The 10,656-nt window shown below is 42.1% G+C and overlaps 1 protein-coding gene across 3 annotated transcripts in view; it reads right to left on the reverse strand.

Moving 5' to 3' along the window:
* Positions 1-5,922: 5,922 nt before the first annotated feature.
* PFI (tubulin folding cofactor E / Pfifferling (PFI)) overlaps positions 5,923-10,656 on the reverse strand; it is a 129,187-nt gene continuing 124,453 nt past the window's right edge. Inside the window, exons 8-14 of one of the 3 annotated variants that reach the window (XM_087374994.1) lie at positions 8,860-8,967; positions 8,688-8,722; positions 8,514-8,582; positions 8,186-8,280; positions 7,975-8,051; positions 7,757-7,834; positions 5,924-6,439 (exon numbers count right to left, since the gene is read on the reverse strand). In XM_087374994.1, the coding sequence (XP_087231120.1) occupies positions 6,338-6,439; positions 7,757-7,834; positions 7,975-8,051; positions 8,186-8,280; positions 8,514-8,582; positions 8,688-8,722; positions 8,860-8,967 (564 nt within the window). In that variant the 3' untranslated portion in view covers positions 5,924-6,337. Of the gene's footprint in view, positions 6,440-7,756; positions 7,835-7,974; positions 8,052-8,185; positions 8,281-8,513; positions 8,583-8,687; positions 8,723-8,859; positions 8,968-10,656 lie in introns of all 3 variants that reach the window. The other 2 variants (XM_087374992.1, XM_087374993.1) reach the window with 2 other exon arrangements.

Consider the following 10,656-nt stretch of genomic DNA (forward strand, 5'->3'; position numbering starts at 1 on the left):
CAAAAGGTTGTGCCATTCCTGTGCATGTAACGGCAGCAATTTTGATTTCTGAAAATTTACCCGAAGGCCAGCAGCCAATCCATATGTAGAAAGAGCATGCATAATCATGGACAGATCAGCCCGAGTATTTTTTGGAGTAAAAAATGAATCATCAGCATATGCCTGAGCAATCATGCTGCGACTGTCAAGAATCTCCAAACCATGCAAGTGGTCAGTGTCCAAGAGGTGATCCAGATATTGAAGTAGTGGATGAGTGGCTATGGCAAAAAGTAAAGCACTCAGGGGACATCCTTGCCTGACAGAGCAAGCAAGAGTCCAGGATGGAGAAATATCTCCTGAAAGTATGCAGGCAGCTTCACTATCTTGATATAGCCAAGTGATGAGTTGCTGCATTTTTGTGCCAAAACCCAATGCCTGCATAGTCGATGAAATAAAATCCCACTGAACAGTATCAAAGGCTTTGGCAATATCAACTTGCAATAACAAAACATCCTGCTGTGTGTATTTGGCATATTCAATTCCAATGTAGGCATTAGCAATGTTATCTATGATATGCCTACGCGGGACAAAGCCATATTGAGCAGGATGCAACCCATCATGTAAAAACCCCTTTAGTCGATCAACAATCATTTTGGTAGTGACTTTGTAAATTACGGGCATAAGAGTGATAGGTCTCCAGTCTGCCAAAGACTCATAAATTTGTTTTTTGGGAAGGAGTTTAACAAGACCTCTCTTCCATGTGTCCGGGATTTTCTGATTTTGCTAGATAGCATTCACCATATATAGCAATGAATGCTTCAAAATAGGCCAGTATGCTAGAAAAAACTCGATTGTTAAACCATCCCATCCTGGGGATTTCCATCTGCTACATGATTTGATCGCATCTGACAATTCCCTCTCAGTAAAGGGGTCCTCCAATTCCAAAGCTTGAGTAGGGGAAATGATAGGAGAAACATGTTGCAACAGTAAATTTCGTGCAAGCAGAATCTGTTGCGAGGGAGGAGCTGCAAAGCCAAATTGTTGAGAGAAATGATGCACACAAACAGAGGCAAGCTGTGACCATGAAGTAGTCCATGATCCATCGGGCATAAGCACTCTGCAAATTTCTGTTTTGATTCTCCTCTGATGTAAGCTTTTGAAAAATTCATTGGAAGAGCAACCTTTGTCTGTGAAGGCTCTTTGTCTTGCTCTAGTCTCCCATTTTGCCAGTTTCCTGTGATCATTTAGTTTAAGACAATGTCTGGCCAAGGATAGTGTTGTTTGCTCATGCATGGACAACGAACGATGATGACTGAGTTCAGTGAGGTCTTGACAAGTAGATTTGGCCCGAGCAATGATTTCCCTTAGAGTCTTCATGTAAGACTTGCCATAATCTCTAATCACCACTTGCATTCTAGAAATAAAAGAATCCCAGGCACCATCAACATGTAGATGGCTACTAGAGCAAAGACAATGAGCTGCTTCAGTAACCATTGCCTTGAAATCAGCATGTTGCAAATAACTATTGTTTATGATTAGATGTCTCCTTTGTGGCAATCTATCTTCTGGCATATCATGAAAAGATAACCGCAGCCATAGCGGTGCATGGTCTGAATGCACAAAGGCATAGTCAATCCACATTTTGCATGTGAAATCCCCATTTTGTTAGGAAGCGACACTATACCATCGATCCAGACGTGCCTGATAAGCGGAAAGAGCATTATGTTGAAAAGTGTAGCCCGGTGACAAAGCCTGCAATTCCTTCCATAGGTCAACAAGATCCAAATGCAAAAGTAGTTGAGACCATGCATGCCTTTCAGGAGATAACATATGGTCATGTCTGGAGGTGTTGTCTCCCTGTTGTGGAGCATTATTGAAATCTCCACATATGTAGGCATGATATCTCCACGGATATTGTTGCATGGCATCCCAAATTGCCGTTCTTTCTCTAGAGAACTGAGGTGCATAAACTGAAGCAAATTCAAACACCTCTCCTCTAATAGTGCATTGGAGAACAAGCCATCTGCCTTTGTTGTCATTTAATGCAATGACTGGTTGAAGCTCATGTTTGATCAGAAGGACAACCCTTGAGAAAGAGTGCTCCCCAGCATAGAAAATATCATATCCACAGTAGTGTCCTGTCTTGCCTACATAAATATGTTGGTTGTGCTCTTGTAATGCCACTATGTCAGGCTGAAACCTGTTGATGTACAGCCACACAGATTTCCATTTCCTACTGTCACACATGCCCTGGACACTGAGTGTAAAACATTTGATGTGAGCAGTCATATGTACAGGTATTTACAGCAATGTAACAACTATGTACAGCAGCAAAATTTATGAGGTCAACCTTGCATTTCTATCTCAGGGTTGAGGCCTCGCCCCTGAGAAGAAGTAGCCACTTGAGAAGTAGACAGCAAAGTAGCAACCTCTTCTTCAGGGAAGAGTGTTCTGCTGGCTGTTACTGCAGCCCATGTAATCCCAATTCCTGTATTTATCTCTGGGGTATTTCCGCTAGAAGATGCACCATTCCAAGTGCAGGGGGGTGAAATTCTTCGAGTAGAAATAACTTTTCTTGGACTTTGCCAGCCATCAGTTGAAGGTTACTGTCCTTTGGTCGAGGATTGAATGGTAGGAGGTGAATGTGAAGTGAGATTCCCATTGGGAGCCACTAGAGCTTTGCCTTTCTCCTGACTCCCAGAAGGCTGTCTACTGCTTTTATTTTTGTTGACAACTGGAGTAGGAGTATCTTTGGTAGGCATGTGAACTGACAAAGTGGTACAAGGCATTTTGTGCTGATTCATTGGACACTGTGAAGCCATGTGTCCAAACTTTTTGCACCCAAAACAGGCCCCTGCAAATAAAGCCCATTTGAGTTTATAAAAAGCACTGCCCATGTTCACATTATTCACCGTGACTGAATAAGAGTCCGGTGTGGGATTATCGGTATCCCAGAGAATGCAAAATCTGTTTGAGTTGCCATTTGGCCGTGGTGGGCAGACCACTTTACCTAAAGATGCTGCAATTACGATCCTTGATTGGACTCATTCGAATTCATTGAAGTGCTTGGCCTTGGCTTTTCTGCGATTTCCTCTAGCTTTCTTGCGGAATCTTCTGCTGTTATTCAACTTTGGAGGTTCAACTTTTGGGAGCTCGACTGCCATTTTGGCATGCAGAATGGCTAAGTCATTATCAAAGATTTGACCTTCAATTTTAGCATTCGCAGTCTCTGTTTCGCTTATGCAACCAAGCTACCTCACATGCAGCCATTGCTGCACCCCTGTACTCAGCCTCTATGCTCGACAAGGCAACTGTAGGCTATTTCTGAGAGTGCTCTCAACGGAAGCAAGAACGGAAGAAAGGAGAGAGAGAGACAGAGAGCCACACAAGTTTTGGTAGGTGCAGAACCACCCTAATCTTCTTTTTCATTCATTTATATATGTGTTTGAGTATTGTACATAACCGAGGTAAAGGGCAAAAGTGAGGCCATACATTGTGGGAAGTCAACAACTTCAACCCAAACCGGACATCTGTGTCGGATTAAAGCCTGAAAGTCCCGTGTGGGAGACCATGGCAATACATGCACCATTTGCTGCCCAAAAAGGAGAGGCGAGTGTTCCAAAAGCATTTGTCTGTGGATCTCATCCACCATGATAACCTCAAAAAAGCCCCTGGCTGCATAGTGTACTTTACCAACAAAAGAGCCAGCCAATGTGCGTGTCAGTCAGTTACCTATCTCTGCAACAGGTGGCATCCGGCCTGGAAAAAATAATATGACTACATTCTTAGCATATTCTCTGACTGGATCCACAATTTCATCAACCTCAACCATGAGGCCAACTGAAGGAACCGAGTCTTTCCACTCTTTTCTTGTATCTGCAACTAGTTGAGCCTCAAGAGTATCATGCACCGGGTCATGCTGACCCTCAACCTGCTTTTGCTTCTTGCAGGGAGCCGAGTGCTCCTTTTGAAACGTTTATTCATATGAGTATTCTGCCATGACTTTGTAAGAAGGGGAGCTTGGGAATGAAGTACCTGTAAAGGGGTAGTGAAGGCCAAAAAAACCAGTCCCAAAGAAATATCCACAGGAAGCCCACAAGAGAGGGGGAGAAGAGTATAGCTAGTGAGGAGAAAAGCAGAGAGAAAGGTAAGATTTTGGCAAAAAAACAAGGCTGTTCGAGAAGACACCGGAGCAAAGAAACCCCAAAAGCTTGTACGGCAAGAGGTGCTGGGTTGTACGGATGACGATGAGCTGTGCTGAAGTATGTACGGGCTGCACGGGGGGGAGGCTGACCGTACGGGAATACGGAGTTGGTACGAAATCGTATGGACGTACAGACGCACAGATGTACGGACGAGGCTGCGCAGGGTTCCTGGCGAGAACGATATACAGAAACGCGTACACCTCACTGAAATCACACAAATATACCGTGAACAGTGCACACACCAAGGGGACTGTACAATAGGTACGGAAGAGCAACAGCAAAGGCGAGCTTGTACGGAGCAACTGAGGTGGGCTGGGACCTGTACGAAAACGGTCGTACGACCTGTACGGGTAGCCGTACAGGTGGTATGGGAGACAGCAAAGGTCGCGACGGTGGCTGGAAGGCACCGGACTCTACACCACACATGCACACACCGTCTAGCTCTCCCCACACACACACACACACTCACACTTCTTTTTCAGTGAAATCCATTGAAGATTATACCCCAAAAGCTGAGACCTCCAGTTATAAGAATTAGAAGATATGACAAGAAAGCAAGATAATCTAAATCCCGCACGCGCATGCGCACACACACACTCTTAACGAGTGAGGTTGTGAAAATAAAAAACTTAACCCTTGATTATAAAATATATTATCGTATGGCAAGTTACACTGGGCTGGCAGATGTTTGGTTTGAGCTAGAAATTAAACTTAACATTCATATTTCTTCTTTCGCCATTATTTCTAGAATTGAATTAAGACGATTTTATGTTCCTTGTGATTTTACTAGACAGCGTAGAAGATGCACTGAAATGTACACGAATACTTGTGAACGACAATCCCCACACTAACCACGTGCTTGGATGCATAGGTTTCCCTAAGAAGCGTATGGAGGATCCACTCTTGGAGGCCACAAAGGCAACTGTAAAAAACATGGACAATCAAAACATAAAGGCAAACAAGGAGGGCTCGTAGGTGAGCATCGGATATGCATTGTGCCATTGGAAGATGCCTGCTTCCTGATCACAACACTAACACCTATGCGATAAAATCAAGCACACAGAACCTGTACACTTGCACCCAAGAACCATTAGATGCATACTCAGCCATCCAAGAATCCATATACCTTCTACATGGAAACCGCTCACCGCTCATAGTGTGTGTAACAAGTGTTTGCACCATAATTTCCCTAACATCATGCAATATTTACTCCTAAGACTCATCCTACCTTCACTCTTATGAGCCTCAGATAGCATGTCATTTTTCCAATAAAGAAAATAATTTAGGGTATCCAAAATGAGTATCATCTATTCCATTGTGTAAAATGCAAAGGCTGAGAGTATAGGCTAGCGCATGAAATAATTAAGAGAATTAGACAAATCTACTAAAATGAAGGATTGCTTCAAGCTTTGGATGTAGACACCCCCTTGCGTATATCCAGCTCACCTTCTATTATTCCTCCTCCATGCTGGCTACAAATGGAAAGGTCTTTTTTATCTTTTTTCAAAGCTCTTAAATACAACTTACAGGCTGGGATTCAGACCAAACAACCATTGGCTTCATGCTCACTCAAATACCATCCTCACAACGTGCCACAACAAGGTGTCCTTAAACAATCTGATATTAAGAATGCATGCACTTTCAACAAGGTGCAATTTACAACGTGCCACAACAAGGTGCCATTAAACAATCTGAGTTTCAAGAATGCATGCACTTTTCAACAAGGTAGAATTTATACTATGCTCCTGCCACTCAGATGCAATCAAGGATAGCTTTTAAAGCAAACAAAACTAATTGGAATTCTTCAACCCTAGCAAAGTGCAGCATTGGCAGCTAATAAACAATTCCCCATACGTATATGTCGTTGTGCGACATCAGCATTAATCCTTGAGTATTATTTTTGCTCTTCAGCTTTTTGGGAAAGCTTTCTGATGTTACATACTAAAGAGGGACTGTATTCCATACATACGATATTATCAGCCCCTTAATGTTGTTTGATCAATTGCCAAATACCAATAGCTTTAGTAATTCTTCTGGAGACAACCAAGAGCTACGTTCAAGAACATATTTGTCTTTTCACAGTTGAACCTTGAGATACTGTCCCCTGAAGTAAGAGCATGACATTTCATCTCAAAATGATGCATTGCGTAAAATCATACACCCACCTCGTCCACGAGGATGGTAGGTTTAGATCCCATCCCAATGTCCCCAAGATTTTCCAAGTCCTCATCTAATGGTATTGGAATGGGTGCATCCTGCATTGCAAACAATCCTGTTACAAGATGTTTCAGTTCTTTAACCAAAAACAGAACATAGAATTGAAATTTCTGTCTCGATACATATCTATATACATGGACAAAAAAATCACCGGAAGTGTAACTCTACTCACCAGTCACACCACCTCTACTATCAAATACGAGATTATGTCTCAACTGAAGGTTCTTCTTACAAGGCACAGACAAACAAGCTGACTGAAGAGATGCCCATTTGCTCCTCAAATTTGAGAAAGTCAATGGACAAGGACACGATCTCAAGGTCAACATAAATTATCACCCGAGAAAAGAAACACATGAGCACACCCACCCCCACGCACATGCACACCCACACCCCTACAAACACAAATGCCCCCACATACATGCGTGCACAAGCACACGCACATGTGTACATGCACACTAAAACTTTTTTCCATCCCAGAAGAAAATGATCCTACCTGCATGTCGCACATTCCAAACATGATAGCATTCATTCTGTACAGCTATAGAGTTCATTCTTTGCACTTTATTTATAAGAGACTACCCTATATAATTCGGTGATTTCCCTTGAAAACATTTTCACAATCATACACTTTTGTCTGCACGGTTACACTTCAATATGACAACACGTTGTTCTGCTGATTTGTAGACATCCAAAGAAGTAAGACACCATCTAGTGTGCCAAGCTAATTTGGCACAGACCCTTGAAGGTTCGCAAGGCTTCATAATTCATGCCTGTAAGCTGAGAGAATTGATGATAGCCCTCTATAGTTCACTGCTGTATTTGAGTATCTCGTCTAGACCTAGAACCTTGTCATGGCTCGTCAAAGCCCCTTCCCACCCCCCGCCCCCAAAAAAAAGGCCCTCCTCAACCCCTCATTTCCTGTTATCGTTATAGTTAGCATCTTCTAGTATTTATGATTGTATGAACCAAACTTGATACGATCTTGTGCTTGGCTGATATTTAATGTTAAAATTCAACTACTATACAAGCTCCTAACCTGCATTATCGTGTGACGGATCCACAATGTCTAAATAAAATACTTTTGGGTGACTATTCCTAAATATTACCCTGCGTTTGTCAAGCTTTCAAAGAACAAAAAGTTATATTGTACCGTAAGTTAGTCAATCAATCAAATTCCACAAGAATATGCATCAATCAATCAAACTCCACAAGTTATATTGTACCCCAAGTTTGTGCATCGCACTCACAAGAATATGCATCTATTCTGATATCCAATACTGTCTCGACTCTGAAGTTGCATGCAAAGATTTGACTCCTGACTTAGTCCTTACACTTGAGAAAGGAGGGCCGCTCACCTGGTCATGAAGAAAAAGCCGTTGCTTGGATGCTTTAACTTTGAATAAAGACTCACAAATAAGTTTCAGCTTACCAATCTGAAGCAGAGGCCAAGCAAACCAACTTTAAGTAGCTTTTTTCCTAAAAAACTAGATGCATAAGAGTCAACTCAACAAAATTGGTGGTTTCATGCACAGCCTAGACATAACTTGCAAAGGTAACAAAAGCTTATACATACCGTCGTCGACAGAGGAAGCTTTCTTATAGAAGGCTCCTTCTCTCCAATACTTGATGCAACACAAACTAGTGTGACAGCTGATGTGCCTCAGCAAATTCATTGTAAGGTCAGTTGCAGCAATATTATGGCAGGGTTTATGAAGTGTGCCCTCAAAAATAAAAGGAAAATGCAGTATTAGCATTCAAACACAAATGAGCATAAAGTCCCGTACCTCTGAGACTTCTGGCCATTTTTTCAGTGCCTGCAACTTTCCTTGTTTGTATTTTCTCCTCCTCCAGATCATGCAATTCCTTAAGCTCCAAGAACCTATGATTCCAAGAAAGCTGTTTCAAGGTGAATATTGAAAGAGGATATTATGCTCCTAAGCTGTTATAATTCTTGGATTGGCATGACTTAAATATTAAGAAAAAGTTCAGTTTTAATCCCAACACTTGGCACTGTAGACATGAACGCAACTCATGCAACCTGAGACCTCCAGTTTGGATGGAATCATGCTATTGCTTTCCTGAGGCAAACTAGTGCAGAATTGAGATCACTACCTAGGATGAACTCGCACTCGTTCTCGATCATCACTGTTGGGCATGGTGCTCATAACATAGTGCACATATCTGAGCAATGGAAAGGGACATATAACCTAATCATTCGCATTATTTATATATTTTAAAAGCATTATATAGTTTCTGAAGAAATTCATCACTCTTTGGCACCCAAACCTGATTTCTGAATCCTTCCTCTCCCTTTTCTTGACCTGCAGGAAGCCTTTATCATCATTTTATAATTCACTGAACTGAACTTGATGTATGATCATACAGTCTGTACTAGAATTTTTGAGATTTATAAAACACAATCCTCTGTAAAGAATAAGAATGCAGCTTAAGAACATACTTCACTGCTGTTGAGAAGTGTTATTCTTGCAAGACGGGCTACCAAGAGGTATCTTGGAGCACCATCTGCAGCCAGATCGGTCAAGGGATTGTCTGACAGACGAACTTCCTGGAAAGTTGTACGCATAAGATTCACTCAACATCATTTAAAGTACTTGAAAATCTTTTAGTCATTACATACATCCTTTTCCACGAAATGATTGACAGTTGCACATGCTTCCAAAAAAGGAATGCACGAACCCCTTAACTTAATGCCACAACAAGACAATCAGAAAAGTTTTCTAAGGGTAAACGTGGCCCCGTTTCCTCCCACAACAAGACAATCAGAAAAGTTTTCTAAGGGTAAACGTGGCCCCGTTTCCTCCAACAACACAACTTCTGGTATCAATCTAAGTATTCACAACTATCATGATTATCCCTTAGTGAGCATTCTAAAGCATGCTTTTTGAATTTTCCTTGATGAGAGAGGGCAAACCCATTATTCCTTTGCAGTAATGATGTCAAATAGCCTCTAATATATCCGAGAGCATGAACACAAATCAGGTCTTTAAAGGAAGTTTTGAGCTGTTAGTTGGTCTTACACCTGCCATCTAAAATACAATATAAGGGAGATTCGGGATACATACCATGATATATGATATATTCACCCAGCAACTGTCATTATTAAGATGGTCTTATCTGAAATTTTGCCACACAATTAAGACTGCTGACTCTTCTACTCTTAATCTTGTCTCTGCCCTACCAGTAGCGATATGCCAAATGCACATGGTGTGGTAAGGGAGCACTTACCTTAGGATAAATGGCCATGCAAAAGCCACTTTGCTCCAGCCCAATGAGGCATGTATGAGTATTTTTTTTGTGCACTTTGTCCCATAGGCCCGCGAGGCCTCCCGTGGATGTTAATACATCTGTGTGTGTCCTTTTTTGGAGACTTTCCCTCTTGTAAAGTTATGACAATATAAATACAGTGCACTGGATTTTACCCAAAAAAAAAAAAGTGTGTGTGTGTGTGTGTGGGGGGGGGGGGGGGGGGGGTGTCCAGGGTCCTCTTCTCGTCCTTTGAGTCTCAGATTACTGTACCTGCATTGTATAAAATCCTTTTGCCTCAACCTTGGGTTTCAGAGAGAGGTGACTCTGTTTGGCGAATGCATCGCCCAGCCAAGTGGAGGAAAAGATTACAGCAACTTTGGGCCTATAAAGTACCGGTTCGGCAACAGCTTTTCTTTTGGCGAGTTCTTTTGGGAGTGTTTCCATCTGGACAGCTATTAGCTCATCGACACATTGCTCCTGCACTTTGCCACAGATGTTCTGCTTCTTCGGAGACTGGCCTCACTTGTTTTGGCATTGTCCGTGCTCTCGTGAGTTTTTTGATTTGCTTCAACAGTGCCTGCGAGCAAGATTCCCGCACTATGGACTTTATGGACATATAGGAATTGTAAAGTCTTTGGTGATCCTACTTTCTCTCTGTTTGGCTTTTTTAGGCATTCTCTGCAGCAATCTTTCTTTGATTGCTTGCAGACCCGCTGCATAGACCATGAGGTCTTTTTGGCATATACTGAAATTTTCAGTTGATGTAATTGTAGCAATCAATCAAAGCTTTCACCCAAAAAAAAGTGTGTGTGTCACATGCATAGAAAGGAACATGCATGGCACATGTGGATTCGGATCCAACCACATGCTGCACGGGTGATTTTTCATTGCAGTGTGCTACTTTCCCCAGAGTGCACTTTTTTGGTGAGCTTTTTCAAGCGAGGTGAGCTTTTTATAAGCTCACGACTTTTGGTGAGCATTCAAATTT

The sequence above is a fragment of the Dipteris shenzhenensis genome, chromosome 5 (genome assembly GCF_047967505.1).
Source record: "Dipteris shenzhenensis isolate YYH24624 ecotype China chromosome 5, Dip_SZ_1.0, whole genome shotgun sequence".
NCBI classification, from domain to species: domain Eukaryota; kingdom Viridiplantae; phylum Streptophyta; class Polypodiopsida; order Gleicheniales; family Dipteridaceae; genus Dipteris; species Dipteris shenzhenensis.